Source organism: Podarcis tiliguerta (assembly GCF_965153285.1).
Source record: "Podarcis tiliguerta genome assembly, chromosome: 1".
NCBI lineage: Eukaryota > Metazoa > Chordata > Lepidosauria > Squamata > Lacertidae > Podarcis > Podarcis tiliguerta.
The window spans coordinates 89,461,548-89,488,430 of NC_139534.1; the positions used below are offsets into that span (position 1 = coordinate 89,461,548).

At 47.0% G+C, this 26,883-nt stretch overlaps 1 protein-coding gene across 1 annotated transcript; it reads left to right on the top strand.

The window, feature by feature from the left end:
* The first annotated feature begins 34 nt into the window (after positions 1 to 34).
* Positions 35 to 25,263, top strand: TTC9 (tetratricopeptide repeat domain 9). Its single transcript, XM_083399130.1, has 3 exons — positions 35 to 607; positions 16,653 to 16,835; positions 24,176 to 25,263. The coding sequence occupies exons 1-3, from the start codon at positions 190 to 192 to the stop codon at positions 24,253 to 24,255; spliced, it is 681 nt and encodes a 226-aa protein (XP_083255256.1). The 5' UTR covers positions 35 to 189; the 3' UTR covers positions 24,256 to 25,263.
* Positions 25,264 to 26,883: the final 1,620 nt, after the last annotated feature.

Here is a 26,883-nt window from a genome sequence, read left to right on the forward strand (position 1 = left end):
AGCAGCAGCAGAAGCGGCGGCGGCGGCGGCGTCTCCCTCCTGGCCGCGGGAGGATGGGAGCGAGCAGCCGAGCCCAGCCGAGAGGTGGCACCACCAGCCGCAGCCAGACGGGAGGCTGTGGCGCCGCCTGAGTGTCCGGGCGGGCAGGCAGGGCGAAAGGCGGCGGCGAGGAGCGAGGCAGCGGCGGGCATGGAGCGGCAGTGCTCCGGCGCGGCCGGGAAGCCCAGCGCGGGCAGCCGGACGGCCCCGGACGGAGCGCGGGGCGCGGGGCCGTCGTCGGTGGGCGCCCTGCAGCGCGGGGGCAGCCAGAGCGCCGAGCCGGACGAGCTGATCCGCAGGGCTCTGGATTTCAAGAGCCAAGGCGCGCAGTGCTACAAGGAGAAGAAATTCCGCGAGGCCATCGGCAAGTACCACCGCGCGCTGCTGGAGCTCAAGGGGCTGCTGCTGGCCCAGGAGGACGACGACGACGTCGGGGACGGAGACGCCGCCGCCGCGCCCTCGTCCTCCTCCTCATCCGGCGGCGGCGGCGGCTTGGGCAGAAGCCTCACGGGCGAGCAGAGCCAGCTGCTGGAGAGCATCGAGATCGACTGTTATAACAGCTTGGCAGGTCAGCAAAGGGGCTCTTGCGTTCCTTCTGGCGGGAGATCACTCGAGGGGCGCGCGCCGTTCCGCTGCTCTCGCCCCGACGGCACCTGGAAATAAACTTTGCCCGGAGAGCAGAGCGTGAGGGGCGCCGGGGAGCGAGGGAGGGATCATGGGGAAATGTGCCCAGTCTAGCCCCCTACTTGCAAGGGCGATTGGAAAGCGCCGCGCCGACGACAGGTGCCGTTTCCCATGGCCGGAATTCCGGACTTGAGTGCAGATGGAGGCCGCCCTCCTCTTTCCCCAGGGTCAGGAGAGGCCGCCTCTCCCAGCGGCCGCCCCCCCCCCCCCGCCCCCAGCGAGGCAGCAGATTATACGCTCCTGGCTCAGGATGCCAGGCGGCTTTCTCAGGTCTCCGTTGCATGTTGCCTCCTAGTCTTATTTATTAGGAAGAGCCAGCAGGCGATAGAACTACTGCCAGGAGCCCCAATATCTAATGCTCGAGTGTGCAAATGTGCGGGTCAATACATCATGGAACTTTCTCAAAGTAAAATAATCACGGAGGTAGGTCTCTGCCCCAGAAGGTTTGCCATTTATATTTTAGCATTAGAGAGGGAGAGAGAGGAGGAGGAAATGTCTGTCTTGTGGCATCGTAAAGACCACATTTTTCTCCTGGCATAGGCTTTCGTGGACGAGAGCCAGCTTTGTCAAGGGAAAGCCTAGCTCAGCAGTAGAGCATCTGCTTTCCATGCCTCAAGTCGCAGGTTCAATCCCCGGCATTGCCAGGTAGGAATGAGAGAAACCCTGGGGAGCATCTGCCGGTCAGTGTGGACAATACTGAGCTAGATGGCCGAATGATCTGACTCCCTGTAAGGCAGTATCCTGTCAGATGCATGATGCGTTGTCCCTAGTTGACAGATAGAAATAGGTATCTGTTGACTGTGAGTAACACTTCATGCATCTGCCAAAGTGGGCCCTGCTCCAGGAAAGCTGAAGCCACAATAAATCTGTCAGGGCCCCTCCAGACGGGTGTTTTTCTGCAACATGTCATCGAGGCAATAACAGGGCATTAGTGGTGGATTTATACCCGGCTGTCCACACATCATTCTGCTTTATTAATCGCTCTGCGATGCTTCCCGAATGCTGCATTATTGCCTTCCAGGGGTGCGCTCTTGCGCACAGAGCTGCAAAAGCAGAGCAAAAACAGCCCTGGAACATGGGGGGGTATGAATAGTCACAGGATTTTGTCAGGAAGTTACAGGACGTTCCCTGGCTGGAAACGAAGTAGTCTGTCTACCCCAAAACTCTCGCAGGCGTTGGCAGGATTGAAAATGGGATTGCATATAAATGTCCTTATACCATCTTTTACAAATAACCATAAGATGTGCAATAAGGGGGACACCAGGAGAGGTCCTTCATCTTTAAGGTCTGTGGGTTCTCTCTCTCTCTCTCTCTCTCTCTCTCTCACACACACACACACACACACACACACACACACACACACGAGGGAGCACAACAGCAGTGATGTATGTTTGGAGAGAGTAGGGAAGCAACAGCAAAGTTCTTAGGTCATGGTGTATAATTTGTGTTAGGAGACCAAGAGGGTAAGCCAGAAGCTCCACTAAAGAAGAGATAAATTGGAAGAAATCCAGTGGTGGGGGGAGGAATATTTCCCTAAGTATGTGGTGAAGAGAGGGGGACAGGAACAGAGGGGCAGCATCCAGCAGATCTCTCTTGGAAGTTTGAGCAGTCGACAAAACAAGCAAAGCCAACTATGGTGCCTAGCAATGTTCTAACTCTTAAAACCCATCATGCAGTGGGGTTAACGTCTCTGTTCTTTATGTCTTTCAAGAGCTGTGTAAATAGGAACCTGCAGTTCTGCGGGGCAGCTGCTCTGATGTCGGGGGACTTGAAAGTGCTTTCCGTCCTCCGAGCTTATACACCAGCTTTTTCCACCTGCCTGTTTCCTGCAATTGTTTTTACCATGGCTTCAGTTCAGTCATTTGGTATGAGGAGTGTTGCAGTGGGAAGTGGAGTACTTGTCTGTCCTAGGATCAGTCACCATCACATATGTTGGGTGTTTTTGTTTTAATTGTAGATATCAAATAGGTCAGTTAAATTTTAATTTGTGCCAGCTGTGGGGAACCAACAGGAACTTGTGGCCAAGCCTGGATGTGCAACTTACAAACAGTTGTATTCTGTTCCTGCAGTATTTACTCCAACCAAAACTGACCTTAGCTCTGTGTGTTTATGTGTATGTGTGTGTGAGAGAGAGAGGGAGAGAGAGGGGGAGGGAGGGAGGGAGGGATGATACAGTGGGGATCATGCAAGTTTCTCTTTCTTGTCCTGCCCTCTTTCTCAAGCTTTTAAATACACATTTTATTGACTATATGCTATGAATGTATAAGAAGCCTAAAGCACTTTGGTGTAGAGAAGAGTGCGACAGCCCCATGAAAAGAATGGCAGTTGTTCTATACTGGCAGATTTGTTTCTGTGCTTTTTGTAAGGCATACAATTATTAATAACAACAAACGTTGACTGTGACCTACGAGATGGCAAAGACTGGCCAATCCAGTCTTTGCACTTTGGAAACACTTTGAGTAGGGAATAGAAAAATGGAAAACCCTGTCAAGAGAGGGTCAGCTGAACGAGAGAGCTCTGGCCTGCTCCCGTGAGCCACAATGGCTGAGAGTGGCACAGCTCCAAAGGTCTGGCAATGGGATTCCTACCTTGGGACGAAAAGGCAGCTCATTGCTTTGTTGTGCTGGCAGAGCTATCCAGCCCTGCTCGGTGCAGCAGCATCCTTTGCGCTGCTGGGTGCCTATTCTCCTTCTCCAGCTCTTAGGAAGAAACAGTGGCCAGTGGGTTGCTCTGACATGGGTGGGGAAAGGAGCCTTTTTGTGCCCACAGGAGCTCTGGAAAAGAGTTCAATTTCTCATAGAAAAGGATCTTTCTGTGAATTGCACTTTGCATTCACAGAACAGAGGCATGAGAAAGCCAAGAATTCAGAAAGCTCTCTTGCTCCTCTCCTGTCTGCCTTTTGCATGTTTCTCAGGTCTGCTGGATCTCCATACACCTAGGAACCGTTTAACATGTGCCTGTAAATCAGTTGTTGCTCACTGCCGAACATGTGAATTGCCTCCTTTGAGAAGGTTGGCATTTGAATGTTGTCAGAGGCAATGGCGTTTGATCTGCAGTAGCTTTTTCTTGCATTCTACCCCTCCTGGGATGTTGCAGTCAAGGAATGATAAACATATATGTGTGAACTCCCCCTGAAGCTATAAGGCTGAAACTCTTTTGCTTGCAAGTCAAAGCAGCAATTAGCTTCTCTCAAAACACATTTGATGATTTTGTGAAATGTCATCCCTTCTTTTCATCCAACATGCAATTTTTCTTTTTGCTGTAGTGGAACATTTTGGAGAGAGAACATCAAATGACTTTGGGTTGTCCTCACCCCACCCCCCAATTCATTCTTGTATAGGTATAAATGCTGCAACATTGCTATCCTTATCCAAGGCTAATTCCTCCTCTTTTGTGAAAAGAAGCAACACTACACACATTGATTTGTTTCCCTCTCCCATTGCACTTTGTGCTTGCAAGGTACTATATACATTATCAGGGCTGCGGCATTAATAATTCAGCAAATGCTGAAGTGCTCCCTAGTTTTGAAAAATAGATATTGTTAACTGGAAAACATCTGCATGATCGTCAGTACAGAGATGCCAATCAAACGGATCTGAAATGGCTTTGGGTGACGTTTTGGCAGTGCTGGTAGCCTTTCCGCTGAGCCTGCAAGTTCCCTTGCTGAAAATGTCTACCCGGGTGCTCGGAACTGTTTTGCATCACAATAGCGGCGGCGTATGATACGATGTGCTTTTTCTAATTCCTTCTACGGCTTTGTTATTGTTCCTTCCACATTTTACTACAACAGAGGGGAGAGCGCATTTCTTGCACTTTCCCTCGATGCTCCCACAGGGCTTTTTGCCTTGGATTGGCAAGGATGCCCACTGACAGTTACCAGCCCATCGTTTTGTCTACCAGACAAGTGAGACAAGTTTGTGTGCCGTCCTTTCTGTATGGATCCCTCAGTAGTACACACTGCTGTAGATCAGGTGCACAGGTCTACATGATTTCATAAGGGTCAGAATGCTTTCAGAATGGCATAAAAGATGCCTTTTGCTCTGACCTGCTTTGTCCTATGCAGGGCAACTCCATTGATCCATCTCCTCCTATTTCTGACATCTTAGTACACCTGCCTGCCATGGCTCCTCTGAATGCACCCAGCTTCCCTTCTGCATAGCTTGACATCCCAAGTCACCTTGCCATGTCAGTGCAAGACAACCGGCCTGTTAGAGGACAGCATAATTAACCTTAGCAGCAAGGACAGTCTCATCCACAAATCACTGAAATACAGATACGCATTGACACTAATAGGACTAAATTAGCTGACATCCAAACAACCTGGCATAGTTTATTAGTGGGTCAAGCCAACAGGGTTTCCTTGGCGACCGTTCCATACCTTATAAAAAATTGACTGTAATGCATGATCTCCTGCCCCTCCGATGTCTCCAGCTGTATTGCGGAGCTACAAAAGGGAGCACAGCTGTAGTGACTTCAGCGTACTGTTTCGGGGGGGGGGGTCACAGTGTATTTGAAGGATGCTTGGCATATCAAAATGGAGTGCCCATCACCAAACAAAACAGGGCAGGCTAAAATCTTCATCACTAGAAGCCTATTTTGTGTATGTGTGTGGCAGAGTTGATGTACCAGGAGAAGGGATAATGTTTGAGGAGGTGGCTGCTATGGCTAAAGATGCTCCTTAGGATGCATTCCCATCTACCCATCCTAGGAGCAGGTGACATTGCAGACACACACAGTTCATTAAAAAGGATGAGGGGAGCAGAAGGTTTGTGGAACGCTTTAGGTTGGCAGAAGCAGGCACCACAGAAGCTCACCCATTTTCTCCTGCTGCTTTTCCACTGTGAGTGCCTGCCTGCAGATCTGGGGTGGGTGGGGACTTCAGCAAGATGCTCTCAGTGGTGCCCCCTCCATCAGTAGGCCTGCCTCCTCAAAGCTCTCACCACTGCCTGCTTGTTGATTGTCCTAGGAAATGGAAGTTCCTTGGCTACACCTGTATTGCTTTTATAGATGCTTGACTATGTTCTTCTGAACGAGTTGCCCATTGGATCTGCTAAATAGGGTACATGGACCTGGGAGAGAACAGGATTCAAAGCCCAAGCTAGTTTTCTGATCACTATCATCACATAACCAAGGCAGCTGCTTCCTGAAATGGTTAGGGCAGGTTCTACGAAACCTAAAAAATCCCTCCTTCAAAACTAAATCCCATCACGTCGGCATATGATTACAAGGCAAACAGAGCTCCGAGCAACCATTTGGTTATGACTCATTGCCTGTCTGTGACTTTGAGCAAGGGAAGGACTTGACCTTCTTTTGCCTCTGTCAGAATGAAACCACAAACAACAGGGGGAAGGGGCGGGAACGACGTCTTGATGTTGCCACAAAACTGAGATTAGCTGGGTCAGTAGGTTAGATTCTAATGGCCCTGTCCCAGTCAGTAACAAATAACCAAATAACGGCTCAAGTGAATAATTGCTCATTTCTACCGTTTTGCCTGCTCTTTTTATCCATTATTGAATCACAGGTGACCCTCCATCTATTTCTGTTCTTGAGCTGTCCTTAACCTCTTGTTGGATGCATTGAAGGCACACTGTTCACCGTTTGCTGCTTTCCATCTCCTGCCCACCTTGCTTCTGATGTGGAAAGTATTATTTCCTGTAAACATATCAGAACAATAAACATTGATGAAGCGGAAAACAAGAGAGGGGAGTTTCAGAGGAGTTTCCTCGCATGTTAATAGCAGGCATAAAGGGACCGACATTGCACAAACAAGCGTTTTGCTCTGCTTGCTGGCTACATCTTCCTCTAAGCATATCTTCAGTGAACATGAGAGGGGCCTTAGGCATGTATGAATGGATCTCCATAAGAATATTAAGAAGAGTCCTGCAGGATTAGGCCTGTGTCCCATCTGGTCCAGCCTCTTGTTCTCATAGCAGCCAACCAGATGCCTATGGGAAGCCAGCAAGCCGGGCATGAGCACAATGGCTCTCTCCCCAGCTGTGATTGCCAGCAGCTGGTATGCAGAAGCATGCTGCCTCGGACGGTAGAGGTAAACTCTAGATTGTCCTAGGTTATCCACTTACATCTACATGTGCACACTCATGTATGCACAGGGTCCCTTCTTATAGTTGCTGAATGTATGACTTGCAGGTGAGGTCTGGTTGGTGGGTGGGGCAGGGGCAGGGGCAGGGGCAGGGCTAGGCTGCTCTGCAATCCCCTCCCGAGTGGCTTTAATGCAGGGATGGAGCGTGTGATCATCCTTAGGGACTGTCCATGGTCTGTATACATCCGTAAAATGGGACTATTGCTGACCCTGATATTCTCCCGCTCCCCGTTATAAGACTCTTTGGGAATGAATAAGGTAAGGACGTTTTGTTGCATTTCCTGAACTTAGCAGTTACCAGCAGCTTTTCCGTTAGCGCCAAAGTTTGTTTAGGTACTGTATCTTTTAAATATCTTAACTGTATTTTTTAACTGTACAGTTTTGACTGTTTTTCATTGTTTTAACTGTTTTTAATTATGAATTTTAAATTTTATGAGACCTATTGGTGAAGGGTGAGTAGTAGTAGTAGTAGTAGTAGTAGTAATATCCAAAGGGAAATTATTATCCACTATATCCCTTATCACTTTTATTACAGCTTTTTTAAAAAATGGTACAGTTATTCCACAAGCACCATGTGATATTTTGATGATTTGAAGGCATCTGAACTGGCTGCCTATATGCTGAACCCAATTCATGGTGTTAATGCTCTTCTATAAAGCCCTAAATGGTTTAGGACAAAGATACCACTCCCTATGCCAGACTGCCTGGTGGTGTTGCTACACCAGCTTTGGTTTCAAATGGATTCTTGTGCTTTGGACTTTGGAGGTCTTGTCATCTGCGTAGCCCAGGACCTCCATACACACTGCCCAGACTTGTACCCCAAGGAGGTCACTTTGGGGCTGCTAACGCAGCTTGTTTGACTTCACCCCCAGAGGCGCACTCCATTGTCTATCGAGACAGATCAATGCCAACAACAACATGTCCTGGGATCATTCATTGTATCAAGTGTAGGCTAGAAATACAAATCAATCAATTATCAGTAAATAAAATACCTTCCATGCAGAAACATGACCTTAGGACTAAAACCAACCCTGACTTGGCAGAACCTAATAGCCCATTCTTTTGTCCATTTCCCAATGCTCAGAGAAATGCAAGAGCTGAAAGGAAGAAAAAGAACAAAGATGTTTATTGTGCATATTAAGTACAGAGTTGTGAATCAACAGCTTTGGGTTTTATTCCTGACTCACAGGCTTTGTGATCTTGAGCTGGCACTATCAAAAGGAGATAATGAAGCTTACTTACCATCTCAGCGGGGGGGTTTGCAAGGTTTAATTAATTAATTACACCCATTCCAATTTTCATCTTAATTAACAGAATAAATGTTTCTTTTTTTTAATCTAAAGAGTTTGAAGAGGGCCATTAGGCACAGTGGCTGAAGGTGCTGCTTGTGTTTAACTGCAAAGGCTTACGGTTATGGTTAGCATTAGCATTATGGTTAGATTAGCATTCAACAATCAAAGACCAAAGTTAGCAACTTTGGGATTTAAATATATTCTCCGATTGTCCTCTCAAATGGAGGATGGGATGGGGAGTAACCAATACAGAATGATGGGCTGCCTTCACAGCATATTGCAATCGGGGAGGTGTGAAATAAATTGGCATGTTATGTAGGTGCCCAGAGGAAAGATGGTGGCAGCTCTGGTCCTGCTGTGCTTACCTAGAGCTAAGCTACGGTTTGGTTCAGCATGTCGTCCAAACCAAGACTCACAATCTGTCATCTAGACAAAGCACAAGTGGTAAGCCAAGAATAAACATTGGCTTAAGTGCATGGCTTCATTAGAGCTACACGGACTGTAACATTATGGTTTGGGCTCAGCATTATATGCAAACATAATGCTGAGCCAAACCATAGCTTAGCTCCAGGTAGTGTAGACCGGGGAAGGAACAAAGTGGCAGCCATTTCCCCTTTGAGTGCTTGCAGGTCTGCTGCTTCACCCTAAGCCACGGTTTGGCAGAGCATTATGTCTGAACCAAGCCTATGAGTATGGGTCAGGGACTTGTATTCTTCCTTTGGATTTAGTATCACAATCTCAAAGGGCAAATGGTTCTTGGTGTGTTCTTTCTCTTTTGTAGCAACTGTAGCTCAAATCCAAGGCTGCTCTGCCCTTTAACAATTGAACCGTTCAAGTTGGTTTTGTGTGAGTATCCTCTAGGGAAGTCAGAGTAACACAGCAACACCACGCCAGCCATCCTGGAGCCTTGCGGATAAGCATCCTTTGTATGGGTAAACAAACCAGTCCTACCCATTGTGGCATTAAAGGATTTCATTCCACTTGGCGTGAAGACTAGGAACTATTCTGTTCCTAGGACTAGTCATTTTTAACAGATCCTATGGACACATTAACCCTGAAGCTTTACACCAATGTGTCATGCTGGTCACAATCCCGTGCTCTCCCAGAAGCAAAGTTCAAAGCACAAGAATCCATTGGATACCAAAGCTAATGTAGCAACACCCCCAGCTGCTCCCACAGTGCCTCTGGTCATTCCTTTGACCCTAACGCGTCCTCATGATTTTTGCTGGTGATGCTCCCATGGTACCAGTGGCATTGCGTGAGGAGAGCCAGAGAGGCGGTGGCCCCAAGCACATTTCAGGGATGCATTTTACTCCTTGCCAGCCGTACGCTGTGCTGTGCCTCTGCCCGCCCATGGCCCTTGGTGGGTGTAACAACCTTTACCACCCCACACTGCTTTGTGATGCTGCAGGGCTGCATGAGGAGGATGCAACAGGGAAGTCCCTAACTCACCAAGGGTTTGAAACCCATCAGCTACCTTCACCTGGTTTAGCTGGCCTATCAAAGCCATTTCCAGGGTGTGACTGCTGAGTGCCAGGGTAGAGGCCAAAGGTGGACAAACTACCCCAGAAGGAGTATGACATTCTGCTGCTCTCCTAACACCTCACACACCCCATACATACACCTTTAAAGCACTAAAATCCTAAATGCATTACAGTGGTACCTCAGGTTAAGAACTTACCAGTAATTTGTTCTGGAGGTCCGTTCTTAACCTGAAACTGTTCTTAACATGAAGCAACACTTTAGCTAATGGGGCCTCCTGCCACCACCGTGGCGTGATTTCTGTTCTCATCCTGAAGCAAAGTTCTTAACCCGAGGTACTTTTTCTGGGTTAGCGGAGTCTGTAACCTGAATCGTCTGTAACCCGAAGTACCACTGTACATGGAAGTGAGAACCATCAAAACCAGACTTTCTATGCCTATATCTGCCACTTGGCCGCCCATTTCTTTTGCAAACAATAGCAGTGTGGTCAGCCACTTACTTGAGAGGTTCATTCAGACAAAGCATACAAAATAGCCAGAGAACCATCACTGGACCGCTCCAGGTAGCCTTGGTGAGCCTCTGAGGCATCGTGAGTTTTGTCCTATCTTTTTCTGTCATGATTGTTGTAATGCAGGTAATGAAGCTCTCAGCTTCTCCATAGGATTCAGTCAGCACAGACATTCACAAGAGACTAGCATCCCTTAGGGATAATACGATCATCTGCTGCAGTAAAAACAACAGTGTATTCTGGCACCTTGGAGATGATCACAGTATTATGGCATAAATGGACTAGACTAGAGCCTGCTTTGTCAGGTGTGTGAAATGTGTATGTGTACACCAGTAGGAGCAGGGAATGAGATTTCAAAACAAGCGAACATAGATCCTGAAATCAGAGCGGTCAAATTATACTTCAGTGGTTTCCTTTAAATAGTCTCACTGTTGGTTCCAAGAGAAAGAAGGAGGAAAGGGCAGAACAATGTACGGGATCTTTCTGGCAAAGAGCAACAAGGAAGGAAAAGAAAGGGGTTCTTCAGGCAGTCTTCTGGTGCTTCCAGGCAGGAAATAGGTCACTGAGATATTGCAAATGGGAAATTGGCAACAGGTTTTTTTAAAAAAAGCTTGCTTGGTTTTCTCCAGATAAGGAAGCTCCGGTTTAATTTTTTTTTGGTGGGGAGGAATAGGGGCTGGTATTTTGATGCCAACAACATTGCATGGATGCTGCCCAAAAACCTGCATGCATGATGAGAACATGAGAACAGCCTGCTGGATCAGGCCAGTGGCCCATCTAGCCCAGCATCCTGTTCTCACAGTGGCCAACCAGATGCCTTTGGGGAACCTGCAAGCAGGACCTGAGCACAAGAGCGTTCTCCCCTCCTGTGGTTTCCAGCCATTATTGGTATTCTGCTGTGGAGGCAGAGCTTTGCCATGGTGAGCCCCAGTCCCCCAATCCACACCCATCTGAGCATCTGCTTCCTGACAGGCCTTGCAAAAGGAGGAAAAGTAAGTCAGGAAATGAAAAGGAAGAGCCTCAGCAGGCTCTACAAGATGAATATTGATTCTGAAAGATAAAAGCGAGGGCAGAGATGATTGGGGTAATTAAAAAACACACACAACAGGAACAGAGATGAAGAAACTCCCCGGGGCATTTAACCTGCTTAATCAACAGTAACAAAAAAACTGAAAAATCCACAACCAGAATCAAAAGGAAAAGTAGAAACTGGCCAGAAAGCAGAGGAGGTTGGATGGGTGGGGGCCGGGGGGGAGGGTATTCATCAAAGCAACATAAGCTGGTTAATACAGAGAACTGGGTCTTGCCTCTACTGAGTTCCTATTATTTATATGGTTTCAGCTTTTTTAACAATGTGAGCAGTACCCAAACAAAGTAAGGCTAAAAGTCACAGTGAAACTGCAACCCGCAGAAACCCTGGAGAAGGCACTGTGCGCATGTGATGAAAGACGAAAGGTGAAAACTTCCTCTAAGCTGGGTAGCCTTTGAAGTTGCATCCAAGCCCAACCTTTTCCTATGCCACGCTTTCTTTCCTTGAACTTGCTTTCTCATTTGCCTTTCCATAAGCCTGGGCTGAATGGAATGGACTTGACTGACCTTTTAAATGAATCTTACCACAAATCACCTGTTTGCTTCAATTGACAAATGGTTCTCATTAAGAGCCAGTGTGGTGTAGTGGTTAAGAGCGGTAGTCTCGTAATCTGGTGAACCGGGTTCGAGTCTCCGCTCCTCCACATGCAGCTGCTGGGTGACCTTGGGCCAGTCACACTTCTCTGAAGCCCCTCAGCCCCACTCACCTCACAGAGTGTTTGTTGTGGGGGAGGAAGGGAAAGGAGAATGTTAGCCACTTTGAGACTCCTTAAGGGGAGTGAAAGGTGGGATATCAAATCCAAACTCCTCCTCCTCCTCCTCTTCTTCTTCTTCTTCTTCTTCTTCAGACTTACTTTAGTCCAGTTTTCATGATTCCGGAGCCTCTCGGAGAACAAAGTAGGGCACATGGCATAAAGCGGACAACCCAGGGCCTGACCTGCGACATGCAGTGGTCCAGTTGCACCCAGAGGCAGTCCCATAGTTGTCACAGTGGCAAAGAAACCCTCATCTATCCTAGACAAGAAGGCCTTGCAAGGATGCTGATGTCCCTTACTACCAGCAGAGTCAGGGTCCTCAAAACTGAGCCTGAAAAAGCTTTTGTCAACTTAGGTTTTCCTTCTACTAGCCATGATGGCTCTGTTTTACCTCCACTGACGGAGACATTATGCCTCTGAATACCAGTTGCTGTGAATCACAGGTGGAAAAGATGCTCAGGTCCAGCTTGCAAGCATCTTGGAACGGGCATCTGGTTGGCCACTGTGAAAACATGATGCTTGGCTATTGGCCATTGGCCTGATCCAGCAGGCTCTTCTTATGTGTTTCTGTTGGGTGGTGTGGTGGTTGATGCACCAGCTGAATCCCTGTTCTGTCTCCCACATCCAGAACTGGGCACAAGGAGGCAATATAGGTCACCTTTTCCCATGTGAAAGCTGATGGTGGAGATTTCCTCCTTGCACTGCCCACTGGCTCGCACACTCTTCCCCTAGGCTGCTGCAGACATGAGAACTCAATGGGAGACAGCAGAGATAAAGTAGGTTTTTCTCCTGCTTCATCCAACCATATCTTAGTAAAGCATGCCAGGCTGGTGGCTTCAACCCATCACTGACCTATCTTTGCACATCAGAAGCTGTAGCCTCAAAAGCCTTTATCTCCCAGAAATCCCAGGGTTGCAGGGAAATTCAGAATTTAGGGTCCCGGCTACCTTAGTATTAATTTCCCTTCCCTGACCTGTAGTTTTATTTATTCAAGACATTTGGGGATATCTATGCTACCCCTTTACCAAAAGGCCGCAGGGTGGTTTGCAAATTTAAAATTGCATAAATGCACCAGCTCCTTTCCCCCATTCCAAGCCTGTTCTGCCAAACACATCTCTCAGCAGAAAAGAAACAGTTGAAAACATTCCACACTGTTGTTGCTGTTGCCTCCACCCACCCCATGCCCCCAAATTGCTAAGTCTACCTTTGGGCCCCTGAATCTTGCCTGGTGCAGCACAAATCGATTCTGGCTAGATTTTCAGGCTCACACACATTCTGCTGCACTTAGTGCCACATTGTATGAACACTGAAGGGCATAGCTAACATAATTTTAATAAACTAATAGGAAACTTAAATGAATCAGCTGCTAGTTGGAAAGTGGCACTTAGTTTTTTTAATTTTCCCATTTACCACAGTACGTCTGCCAAGCAGTAGTATAGCCAACGGATCTAATTAATGCCAAACACGATCAAGGAGGCTGTAAGTAGCATGTCATTTGTGAGGCAGTCGAAAAACCCTCTTTGTTTGCAAGCTGCTAGCAATGGGAAACCTCTTAAAGAGACGTGCTTTGGAGTCCTTAGTAATATGGACAGCTATGCAAAGGATCTTTTTCTGACAGCACTGGGTCAATGTGGGAAAGGATGCCTCAGGGGTGAGGAACCTCAGGCCTGGGGGGCCTCATGTGGCCTTCAGGGCCTTATCAGTGTGGCCCCTGGAACTCTCCCTAAACCATCCTCCCTTCCCAAACTACACCTTCCACCGGATCTGCTCTACATTCCCTTTGACTGTTTTTGCTTGGCTGGAATGGGTCCTTGTGATACTGCTTCTTGCTTGCCTGGATAGAGAAGGGCATATGTGTGTGTGTGTGTGTGTGAGAGAGAGAGAGAGAGAGAGAGAGAGAGAGAGAGAGAGAGAGATTTATGTGTGACTGAAATGTAGCCTACCCTGTAAAAGTTAAAAGTTGTGTCCATTGCAGCACTCACTTTTACCTCTGGCCCTTCCAACCCCATGGCAACCCCATGTGGCCCCATGACAGAACAAAGCACCTCAAGCTGGGAAAGATTCCCTAGCCATGGCCTAAGTGTGATACAGCTATCAGATGAACACTGGGAGCTGCCTTATGCTAAAGTCAGACCATTGAGACATGTAGCCCAGCCCTCTTGACTCTCAGTTGCATTTCCAAAAAGTAGCCTTCCTGCTTGGGCCTCTCACACCCACAGTCAGAATGGGATCAATAAGCTTGGCCTGTCTCCTTTCTAACACTGAAGCCCAGTCTCTCTTCAGGGGAACTGGCAAATCCTCATCAGTGAAGACAGAGTTGCTAGGCAGGGGCGGGTCTGCCAGATGTCGCTGGGCTACAGCTCCCATCATCCTCTACTGGCTTGCTGGTGGAGCTTGATGGGATTTGTAGTTTAACAACATCTGGAAGGCTGAAGGTCTTTGCTGTAAGGGAAGGGGTGTAGCTCAGTGGCAGAGCATGTCATTTGCATGCAAACACTCACAGGTTCAATCCCAGCCATCTCCAGGTAGGACTGGAGAAAACTCTTGTCTGAAACCCTGGACAGCTGCTGTCCATGAGCTGCGGGTGAGGGACCTGTGGCTCCTGCAGATGTTGTTGGGACTCCAACTCCCCTCAGCCCCGATGGCCAATGGCAGGGGTGGTGGGAGTTGCCATCCAGCCACATCTGGGGGCCACCAGGTTCTGCATCCTAAATGTAGACGACCCTGAGCTCAATGGACTGATGTCCTGACTTGGTACAAAGCAAGCTCCCTGTTAGATAATTAACGCTAAACGTGTTGATGCCCGTAGCACTGCCTTTCTTCACCTTTCACACTTCATATAAGTTTGATTTCTCCGGGACCCTCCCACACCATTCTGAGACTATCCCATGCTGAGGGATTGCTCTCCAGTGCTGTTGGACGGGCCTCTTGGATACCTCAAGGGCAGCTGCTGCCAATGCTGTACCTGTTATTCGACACATAAATATAGAACAGCAGTCGCCAAGCTGTCAAGGGCTCTAGCATGAAATTCACACTTTAAACGCAAAAGTGTTGAGAGAGGGAGGGGGAGAGGAAGCCTAGGCACGATCATTTCAAGCTCTGTTAGAAGTGGGGACAGGAAATCAGCATTTGACAGGCAGGAGAGAATAGTAGTGAATAAAAGCAGCATTTTGCACATCATTTTTGAGGCTGCACCGCAGCATAGTTTGCTATGGAAATCTGCTGTGTGTGCCCTTCTCTGATGACAGCCACCATTTTACGGGTTTGCATCTCCCCACAACCACCACAGGGATACAGTCTGTAAAGCTCATTTCTCTGAGATGTAACTAGTCCAGACAGCTGCTTCCTGCCCTGCTGGCTTCATGATTGGCTGCACTGAACTGGAAGCGAAGGACACAAGGCGAGGAAGAGAAGAGAGGGTTAAAGCTGCATGGGAAGCTTGCAAAACAATTCCTTGGCAATCCTTGTCGGGAATCCCAGGCGGCAAGGGTGCTCTTGCCCTCAGGTCCTGTGTGCATGGACTTCCTGCGAGCAGCTGGTTGGCCACTACAGGAACAGGATGCTGGACTAGATGGGCCATTGGCCTGATCCTGCAGGCACTGATGTTCTTCATTTGGACTGTGTCACCCCTGCTGGTCCCTGCTCTGCACAGTCTTCTGCTGCTTGGATCAGCTCAGGGGCCAAACTAAGACAGGACCTTTAAATATGCATTTGCAATGCAATGCAGTGTGCTCTAGCACTGAACCGCAGCCCCACCAATGAGTCCTGCCCACAAAGCCTGAAAACAGCCTCCTGCTATGCAATTGCCACTTTGTGTACGCAGCGGGTTTGCTTCTTCAGCAGTTGTTGAGTAGCTCTTAGTGACTCAGAGGCTGAGCTGGGAGTGCCCAGGAGAAATCTTGTCTCTCCCATGAACTCTTAGGCAATTCAGTCCGCTCTTCATTTGCAATATGGGGGGATGTTATATACTGACCCGGCAACTTGGATAAAGGATACTAAGATAATGTATGAGAAAAGCTTGGCTTTAAAGTGCTATGTAGTAGTATTATTAGAGGGGTATAGAGAGTTGGGTGCAGTCCATGAATAAGACCTGCCCAAAACAAGCTTTGAACAATGAACAAATTTTGGGTTTCTATCCTCATCCTTTTAGAAATCCCCTTTGCCTTATAACATAAGGAAGCAGCATTGCTAGTGCATGTGTGTTGTCGCCCTTTTAATTCGCTCTAGTCATAACTCACAACATCAAAAGAGAAGTCACAAGAGTGAGAAAGATTAGGAATAATGTGTATTTTTGTACTCAGTAACCTATTATGTTCAGGTTTTTTTTTAAAGTCCTCCCTTTGTTTTGATCTGCTTTGAAACTGCCGGTCACAATTCACTGCCCACATTCACTTTTCCATTGCTAATTCAAAGCCACCTACCTGTTTTTCTAATGTTTGCTTCCTAGCCCACAGAGAATCCCTGCCTCTTTTACAAGGAAAACAACACCTACCAATGTATGTTTACTGAAATATCTAATAGGCCATTTCTCTTGAGATTAAGGACTGACAAACTGGATTTGATGCTCAGGCTAAATGGCCGTGCCATTTCCTGAGTCATCAGCATCACCTCTCGCTCGCTGTTCCCCCAGCAGTGGTGAAGAAGGGGAAAGAGCAGCTCTCTAAACAGCCTCATGTTGTCATTCATTTCCTCTTCTCTCGTAGCCTGCCTCCTTCAAGCTGAGCTGGTGAATTACGAGAGAGTCAAGGAATATTGCCTGAAAGTACTGAAGAAGGAAGGAGAGAACTTCAAGGCACTCTATCGGTCAGGCGTAGCGTTCTACCACCTGGGAGACTACAACAAGGCACTTTACTACTTGAAAGAAGCAAGGTCCCGACAGCCAACAGGTACTGGTGGTAAGGAGGAACCACTGTCAGGTTGCACCTGAATTTGTGCTCTCTTGCGCTCCTTTCACATTTGTCATCCACAGAGAGCACACACAAAAGTCAGGAGGAGGTATTAAACTTGGGATGGAGTTGTCACTTCAATGTGATGCCTTCTCCTCCCTCTCCCTATTTACCCGTGTCATAACATCATCGCATTCCGCATTTCCCTGCACCATTTCAGCAACGAATGATGATAGAAGCAGGGAAACACATAACATAATGGTGCCTCCACACAGATAGGCTATGATGGATAGGCCTCCTGTGCTGATTCAAGAGACAGCTGGGAGCACTCACAATTCACAAAGGGAATTGCTAGCAGGAAGAGCTTTCACCTGCCTCATGGAGCACTTTCTCCAAAGCTGATCCTCAGAAGCAGAAACCCAACTCTAACCCATTCAGCTCTGAGAGGCATCAGCTCTGACGCCTCAGATAGAGGGTCTTTCCCAGTCCTGGTACCGGAGGACTTTAAAAGTGAGGCTTGCAAGGAATGGACCTGGGAACTTCATCTATGCATGTCATGGGGACCACGAAGCTGTGGCACATGTTTTAAAAATAATTGGCTTTCTGCCAGAATAAATCCTCTCCGCACCAAGGATAGTACATGTGTTGGCCCTTGCTGCATTACAGGCACATCACCTAAATACTGCTGGCAGAGTCCATTTTGGTAATAATAATAATAATTTATTTATACCCCGCCCACCTGGCTGGCTTTCCCAACCACTCTGGGCAGCTCCCAACAGAATATTAAAAACACGATAAAACATTTAAAAACTTTCCTAAACAGGGCTGCCTTCAGATGTCTTCTAAAAGTCAGATAGTTGTTTATTTCCTTGACATCTGATGGGAGGGCGTTCCACAGGGACCTCTTTTGGACAGAGGTGCTGAGTCACCTTCATGATGCCACCTCCACCAGTTATCAGCACAATCAAAACTGCCACCAGCAAGCATCTGACTGGCAAATGAATGGAGCAGGGGCGGGATCTGCTCATAAGGACCCATGGATTGGGACTCTAATATCCAGATGGGTTGAGGTCAAGGTCTCTGCTTTAGTCAAAGAAATGCAAGATGCGTGGTGTTCCGTTTTCCACAAGACATGCAACAAATTTAGGCTCACTCTGTCCTCTTAATATCCCATGTGAGGCATTTTGTTTCCATCTGTCGTGTTTGGGCAGCATTCTGCCTGAAGCGGTTTCCATTTGGCTTGAGCAGCTGCACACCCTATACATACTCAGCCAGTGTGTTTATACACCCTTTCAACTAGCCTGGCTAGATTAGAGGCTACCATCCCTCCTCTGCCTTTCAGTTAGTTCCAGGAAATGCCTCGTGAAGATGACAACTAATGAGAGGAGGGAATTGAATTACGCTCAATTCTTCTTCTTGAGGTCCACGTAAAGTTCAGATACAGGTCAGTTTTTCCAGCCATTGTACATTGCATCAGAATTATAACCCCTCTACACATCTCTGTTTCCCTTTTATGGCATACAATCTGCTTTTATTCATTTATATAATAGATGTTTGTTTACTTTTTTAAAATAAGTTGCCTCTAAACCACATTTTTTGAGAAGAATGTTTAAAGACTAGAGTGAGTTCCTGTTTATGTAAAGAGAGAAAGAGAACTGATCTGAAACTGCCAACAAACCATGGTGCTCCACCTCTTTGTTTTCAAAAAAATCAGGACCAGTTGCCACAGGTTAGCCACCCTTAATTTAGGTGCTCCGTTGACCTCAAGTCTTTTATTTAGCTTCCATTATTGCTGTGAGTTTGCCCTGGGAGCTGTCCCTGGTCCTGCCCTGCTTGACCCAACTTTAGCTATTTGGGTCCTAGATATCTGGCTGCCGGGATGCCTCCTGTCCTCCAGCCCTTGTTCAGTTGCCCCTCATGGCTTTGCCAGAGGAAGATACCTGTCAGTGTCTTCCAAACATTGGAAATGTCTCTTGGATCTTTGCATTTTGAGGGGAGAGTGGTGCAGCCAAGAAGAACTGAGACAGCTCTTTTTTAGAAAAAGAAAAAGGCTGGAGTGGTGATATAAGATGCTTGGAGCACTCTCAACAGTAATGTGTTATATAAATGTTTATTATGACTCTTAACTACCATTCTAGCCTTCCTTGCCCCCAGTTTTTCTGTCTGTGAAATGGTGGCATTTATTTCTCCTTAGCTTTTTGTGAGGCCTCACGCTTGAAGTATCCCAAGAGTGTGCTGTCTGAGTATATCTATTTAATAAGGATGCATTAGGACAAGCCGGTGGAAAATTACTTCCCTGAACAAAAGAATTTCTTAAATGGCCAGCAGGAGTTTGCTTCACAGAAGGCTCCTCTGTTCTGAAAGCCTGCTGGTGGTGAAGCAAATCTCTTAAAGCTATTTATTTTCCTGCCAAAGGCTTACAGAGCTGAAAACTAACCTGCCCAAATTGCTTTTCTCCCTGCCCTTTAACCTCAACCCACAAAACAAGCTGAGAGGGATCTGAGGTAATTCTGCAGTTCCCTCATTAAACAAGGCAATCTGGAGGAGGACAGGAGGCCATTAAAAAGTTGTGGTAGCTTCTCATACTCCTGATATGAGCTAGGCTGTTGGTACAGCTTAAACTTTTGACTCTTCTTCTGCCAGGATCTCCCTGTATAGAGAGCCTCAGGAAACTAATTTCTGGCAATTTCCTCTCTGGAAAGGTAGGCAGAGGCTGGCCCCTACCATCAGTCCTAGATTTACAGAAAAGAGGAAAGGCCTCCTCTTTATGTTGCTCCCACCATCCCTGACCACCAGCCAGGCAGATGGGACTTGGAATCCAAGAGCTTACAGGAGGGGGGCAGAATAGAGGATATTATTACTAGAACTGTGATGGTGATAATGTCTTAGTCTTACTCCTCTTCTTCTTGTCGCCATCAGAGTGCAAGGCACTTTTCAGCATACCAGCGGATAGGGTCCCTGCCTCACGGAGTTGACAGTTCAAAATTTGACATATGGGAAACAACAGAGGGAAGGGGAGGAAGGGGCAAACAAGGGGGTCATATGCAGCTATTTCAGTGGGGTGTGCTTAGCCTTAGTTACAGGCTGGGTCGCAGAAGTTCATGAAAACTAGGAGGTTGTACCAAAAGCATCACAAAAAAGGTGGTATGGAGGAGGAACTAAGAGACGTTGCATCATGCAGGTATTCAAGGAGGCAGTATCAAGCATGTGGGGCAGCAACAGAGAAAGGGTGGAACTATTGGCAGTTTAGCAATATACTGTTTACTTGCATTCTTTATTTCCCAAGTATGTCAGCTCCTTTAGAATGTAAGACCTGCAGACCGAAGGCACATCTAGTCTAGTATCCTCTTCGCAGAGTGGTCAGCCAGATATCCCAGACAAACCCACAAGTGGGACAGGAGCCCAGAAGCAACTCTCCCCACTGGTGTTTCTCCAGTAACTGGTGTTCGGAAGCACGTTGGAGATAGTACACGACCATAAGGGCTAGCAGCCATTGGCAGCCTTATCATGAAGAAATCTGCCTATCACTTTCAAAGCTGTCCCAAGTTGGTGGGCACCACAAAATATTGTAGCAGTGTTGTGGGCTTTGACCACTTTGCCTTGCTTGCAGTCATACTTGGTACACATTCCCAGACCCACAAACACTCTTGTGGGTGCCCCAGCACACACATAAAATGGTACAAATTCTCTGATGAAAAAACGTAGCATTGCAAGACATTAACCAAATGGAAAAGAGGTAAGGGATGTTAAGTTGCAGTATTATCAACTCCAACTGAATGCAAAGCCATTCGTACTCAACTCCTAAGAAGAGAAGAGGGCCTATTATCAATGGAAATGTTTGCCAAAAGAGCCTGGATCAAAATTTCAGTGAAGAGTTTCTTTTCACGGGTATCGGGGCTTGCAGGTGGCTGGGGAAGGAATAAGCCCTGCAGGATCTTTCAGACTTTGCTTCTGAAAATATAAGTGGTTTGTTTGTTTTTTTAAAAAAAATCTGAGATTCTGTGCTAAGACTTGCCTGAGAGAGTTTTAGCTAGCAAGCACTGAGAATGTCTTCTGGCATGTTAACTTGCTTCTATTCTGCCCCTAGCTCTTGAAAACAGAATGTCTTTGATAAATTATCTACGTGGATGGATATATGCTGTGGTGGGTCACCGCTTCTCTTTTTTTGTGGTGCTGATGGTCTCCAATTGGCACATTATTGGGCTGCACTTTCATCTATTCCCCCTTCTCCCTCCACTTTTAGGTATCTGGTTGCTGCAAGCTTCAGCATGTGTAATTTCCTAGCATGCCTAGGCAATTAATGCTCACTATGTTCACTTGGCATACATTCAAGATGGTAAATGTATGTCATGAGGAAATTTACAGAGGATAAGAGAGGAAGCGACATTCATTACTTGGGTTCCATTTGGGGGTTAAGATCCATTAGGAGTATAATGACTTATATTGTAGTTCAACGTATTTGAAATTTTCAGCAAGGCGTCAAATCCGGTTTTCTTTCCTTACTATGAAGGGTGCTGTAGGAAGCTGATTAGCCACAGAGCGAGTAAAAAATGCACAGATTTTCCTAATTGCCCATCATGTTATTTATTTCGATCCTGCTGTTTCATCCAAGGACTCTCAAAAGTGGTGTGCAGATAATTAAAACAATAAAATCTGAAAACAGCAATACAAAAATAGGAAACGGCACAACAGCAATACCCACATTAAAACAAGAACAAAAGAACTGGGGCACTTAAGATAGGAAATAGATGTACTCAATATGTGCACAGGTCTTTTTGGCTACAACCTCCTCAGCCCCTGTTGTATCAAGTTGGCAAAGACTGCACTATTGGCCCAACAAATGATACCTCTTATCTGTTTGAACTGAGGATATAGCATTTAAACTGAGAAAATAGCTCCAAAGATCCAGCTGACAAGATGATGGTGGTCACCAAGGGAGGCTAGGAAAGAATTAGATAGACAGATCATAGAATCATAGAATTATAGAGTTGGAAGGGACCCCAAGGGTCATCTAGGAATCCTGCCCACAGCCACCCCTGAGTGAGCCCAAACTGCCAACTTTCTGGTTAACAGCTCGGTGCATTGACCCATATTGCCACTCTTCTCAGGCTACACTCAGTACCAGTAGACAGAGGGAGATGGTGCATTAAAGGGAAACAACAGTGAAGTCCTGAAATATACACAGTCATACCTTGGTTGCCGAACACCTTAGTTGTCAAACAAATTGGCTCCCCAACAATCGAAACCCGAAAGTGAATGTTCCAGTAGCCCAAGATCTTTTAAGACCTTGTAAGGGATCCCTGGGTTCAGTTCTTTGATCATGCAGTATTGTCACTTTGGACTGCAAAATGTCACGGGTGCTCACCTTGAGTGCACGTGGAGAATCAGATTTCTTGTTCTCTTCTGTCTCCCTCCCCCCCCCCCAAGGTTAGCAGCTAGGATCTCAGTTTTCATATTTCTTAGACAATGAATCTGCGCACACTTGACTTCAGTAATTAAAACCACCCTTCCTGTATGCATGATCACGTTACAGGGCACAGTTTGCCAGGAACACTGCAAGGTTGCAGCAGCATCTGCATAGTATCATAACTTCCTGAGCATTTAACATTTACCTAGCAAGATGGGGGGGGGGGGAAATGAGAAGGGAGATGAAGAAGGGCATGGGTAGAGGAAAAGAAAATATATGCAACAGAGGACACAATTCCAAACAGTTCCAGAGACAGAGAAAGCGATTTTTGCCCTATTCTGTGAAGCAAGTACTAGAACCCAAGAACCCTGTTAGGCTGTCAAGTCTAAAAGTCCATCAAGAATCCTGTTTCCAACAGTTAACCAGCCAGTAGCTTCCAGAAGGCCCGCAAGCAAGGTGCAAAGGCAGTACCCTTCTTGTACCCAGAGGCATAGCCTGACCATGGCTAGGAGGCATTTGATAGTGCATTTTGGTGTTGCATTTGAAGTGCAAGGATTCATCAAGACAGTGCCCTCCAAGATGTGCCCCAAGCAAAATCTAAAAATTCAGGCAGTCGCATTAATCCATGCTTACACACAATGCGGCCCACAAAAAAACCAGTACATAGCATAATGATCGGTTTATTAGGATCACTATGACTGCATCACGTGTCTCAGAAGCAGGTGCAAGCAGACAAGGCCTATTGTGCGCAGAACCTGCTTGTGGGCATCTCGTTGGCCACCGTGAAGACAAGTTACTGACCTTTGCTCTTATTCAGTGCTATTTTTCTAGAAAAAGAGGTGCCAGAACTCTCCAGGAATGCCTCCCTTGTTCTCTTAATAACGGCAATGGGACGCACCTGATTGGTGCTGGAAAGGAGCTCCATTGAGTTGCGGCTAAAAAAAAGCCCCGCTTTTATCCAGCAGGTGTCTTCTTAAGTTCTAGCGTGCACAGCGACCTGAGAGTAAGGCTGACTGAACTCAGCAGTGCTTACTTCTGACTGCATAAGTTCAACTTGTTAAACAGAGTGAGCTTTAACAAAAGACCTTCAGCCAGCTGAAATGCAACCTTGAGCTTTTAATTAGAAATGAAAATGATTGCACGAAGAAGTGTTCACATTTAAACTGCTAGCTCAAGGTAGGAAAGGAAAAGAGGCGCCCAGCTTTTTCTTGATGATCTCCCTCTTCTCTGGCTCCCTCTGTGCTAACCTGTCAGATGCAAAGGTTTTCACTTCACTCAGCAAAGAGGGCCCATCAATTATCCTGGCTCTCTGGCAGGTGACATCATTGCTCCTGCTCTGGAAAAAGTCCCAGAGTTGTGCTCCCGTGTGTGTGTGTGTCCTCCCCACTGCTCTGCACCAGTTCCTCTCTTCCATGAAGGATACATCTCAGGCTGTAGTTGCTTTTCTGACATGTTCACCTGGAGTCACTCAGCAAAGTCTAGCAGGTCCAAGAAACAGAACCAGGTGGGGTTATGCAGATGAAGGGGTGGGGTTATGTTGATTGGAATGGACTCGCTTCTCAGCGGCTCCTGTTCAGTTCTATGGCACAAAGCAGATAATCTGGAGGACAGAGCCTGCCACATGTCTGCCATGGTGTTGCTAGTGATCCCTGCAGCATGTAGACCAGCCTTCGCCAACCTGATGGCCTCCCGATGTCTCAATCATGCATATTTCACACTTAACAACTATGGTCTAACACAGGCATAGGCAACCTTGGCCCTCCAGATGTTTTGGGACTACACTCCCATCATCCCTGACCACTGGTCCTGTTAGCTAGGGATCATGGGAGTTGTGGTCCCAAAACATCTGGTGGGCTGAAGTTGCCTATGCCTGGTCTAATATGACTGGTGGCTGTGCCTAAGCTGGTGTCTTTTGACCCTCTTCCCCCTGCAGATACCAACGTTGTGCGGTACATCCAGTTGACAGAGATGAAGCTGAGCAGATGTTCCCAGAGGGAAAAAGAAGCTTTGTGAGAAGGCGTCGGACTGCATGAGGGGATGTTTCCTCCCCTGAACGCCCCTCAGGCGGACTTTTCCTCTCTCATGGCTCCACCTTAGCTGACAGTCTCTTCCCACCAACTTCCTGCTTTGCTTTTGATCCCAGCTGGAGTGGGGTGGGGTGGGGTTGTTCATTGGTATTAGAAAGAAGAGACTCAAAATCCTGGTTCTGGCTTTGGCTGCTTGATGGCACAAATCGAAGCCCTCAAAGCACAATCGATACAGCCAATGGCCTTCCGGGACTTCTGGCCAAAGGTTCAAAGGGAGCAATGGAAGGCCATCTCCTCCACCTTGTGCTTTTACCATTCGCTGCTGCTGTCACACTCACCAGCAAACAGAAGGATCATCAGCCTTTCTTCTCAAATCCAGAGGCAACAAGGAGGGCTGAGAGTCTGCAGCTGCCTCACCAGAACCAGACCCCCGCTGGGCAGCTTTCTACACCTGCAGATTTTTAAGTTGCAGCAAGAAGCAGCCTCCCATCCCACAGAGGCTTATTTGGCAATACATTCTGATGAAAGCACACTGGGGAGAAATGTACTTTATATAGAGTCCAAAAACTGGGTGGGGCTTTAGGGGCATGGAAGAACCTGAAACAGAATGTGAAAGGACACTGTATTGTTTGGGGAATGAAACTGTGGAATGGTTAACTAATATCAAATACATGTTGTTTAACAGGCAGCAACCCCATATATTATAATAATAATAATAATATTTTTCGGAAGGTGCACCTGGTCCCTTTGACCTAAAGAGGCAGCATGACCATGTAACTAGTCTCAGCTCAGACAGTGCAAACTGGAGCACCAAATTATGGTTTTGCCATCATCTCGATAACCACCCGTGGGCAAGTCACTTACCCTTTCTGTGCCTCAGTTTCTCCATCTGTACAGTGGGGACCATAATGCCTCCCTACCTCACAGGGGGTGTTGTGAGGATTTGTTGAGTTGATGTTTGTACAGTGCTAAATATTATTATTGGTACGCTGGACTGAGTCTGCAATCCTTCCGTCTCGTATTAGTGCCTCTCTGAATCGTCTCTCTTTCATTCGTACGGGGAATGATGATGCCAGGAAATGGTTATGCAGTGAAGAAGCCTTAATCCAAAGAGCCAAACAGGAGGGATGGAGCAGGAAGACTTGGTTCAAGCCTCCCCTCCAAATCCCTCTCCTGGCCTAAGCCATTATTAATATTATTATTTATTAAAATTCTATATCGCCCTTCATCCAAGGACTACAGGGCCCTTTACAATATTAAGCGCACGTGCTTTTTAGGCTCACTTCATTTGGAAACTAAACATTTTCTTAATGTTCTCTCTCATGGAAATCAACTTTAAAAAATGTAGTTCTTCACTCAGATGCACATTTATTATTGCCAAGTGGAATGCTGTTGTCTGTCATAATCACCCAGCTCTCAGACATTTTCTGCAGTGTGGATGGTAGAAACACACTTCTCTTCCTTGTAGCACTTCGTCATTTAAAAAAATGCTTTCGGGGGGCACAGCCCAGCACTCTTACACAGCTCCCTGTGGAGCAGCAGACGGAAACCTATCGTGCTAAGTGTTAATAGCGGTCCTGTTTTATGGGCAAGAGTCCCTGTCACATCTTACCATGCAAGTAGCTTCTCACAGATATACCAGGTTTTACATCCAACACTATGAAATTGGCCTAAACCATACTTATAGGCTGGAGGCCAGTCAAAATCCTCATGCTGTCTTTGCATCCTGATGATGAAACAGTATTTTGTAGGTCATGTTTTTCAGTCTTCTGTAAGCTGTGGGCTATTTATTTTTCTTGAGGTTTGTGCAGTGCCCCTTGTTCTGTAGTAGCACATCTCCACCATCCTGAGAAAACCCCTTAATCCTGATTTTATTTTGTTCTTTGTTAGATTTACAAAAAGAAAAACACACACCAGTAAATAAATTTTAGAAACAGAGAAGATTAGAAAGCATTTTTTTGTAATTAAAAAAATCGAGACTCCTTGCACTCCACCCTGCTCCTCTTTTCTTCCCGCCCAGGGTGGCCCTGCCTCAGAGCCAGTGTGTCATGTGGGGTTGGGCCCTGGGGCCTCCTCTTCCTCCTCCTCCTCCTCCTCCTCCCCCTCCTCACCTGCTCTCCAGCAGCTGCTATGAGCTGCCCAAGAGAGGAGGCCAGCAGCAGTGGCCATAGAGAGGGCATGGGATGCTCCTTTGCCGCCACCGCTCAGAAGCAGCACCAGCTCATCCTGCTCCCTGAGCTTGGTGGCAACAGCACTCGGAGGAAAAACAAGGACATTGTGGGATCCAATCAGAAGTCAGGATGGCTTTCATAATTCCAGGACTGTCCCTTGAAAATCAGGACACTTGGAGGGTATGGTAGCAGTATGGACCTGGGACCTCACTTTTGGTGAGCAAGGTTGGATTTTTCTCTCTTTTTAGCAACACTTATAGCAGAAACTGTGTTAGCTTTGTGAATCAGTGAGCCACGAGGAACCTTGTTGCCTTTTCTTCATGTATCAGAGAGCAGAGAGCTGTCAGTGGGAAGTTGAGTCAGTGTGGTGTAGTGGTTAAAGCGTCAGACTTGGACATGAGAGACCAGAGTTCAAATCCCCACTTGGCCAGGAAATTCACTGG

Bases quoted from the DNA above. Each gene is read 5' to 3' on its own strand.
- TTC9 (XM_083399130.1), top strand. From the start codon at position 190: ATGGAGCGGCAGTGCTCCGGCGCGGCCGGGAAGCCCAGCGCGGGCAGC. The intron at 608-16,652 runs GTCAGCAAAGGG...CTTCTCTCGTAG, and splicing joins CTGTTATAACAGCTTGGCAG to CCTGCCTCCTTCAAGCTGAG. The intron at 16,836-24,175 runs GTACTGGTGGTA...TTCCCCCTGCAG, and splicing joins AAGGTCCCGACAGCCAACAG to ATACCAACGTTGTGCGGTAC.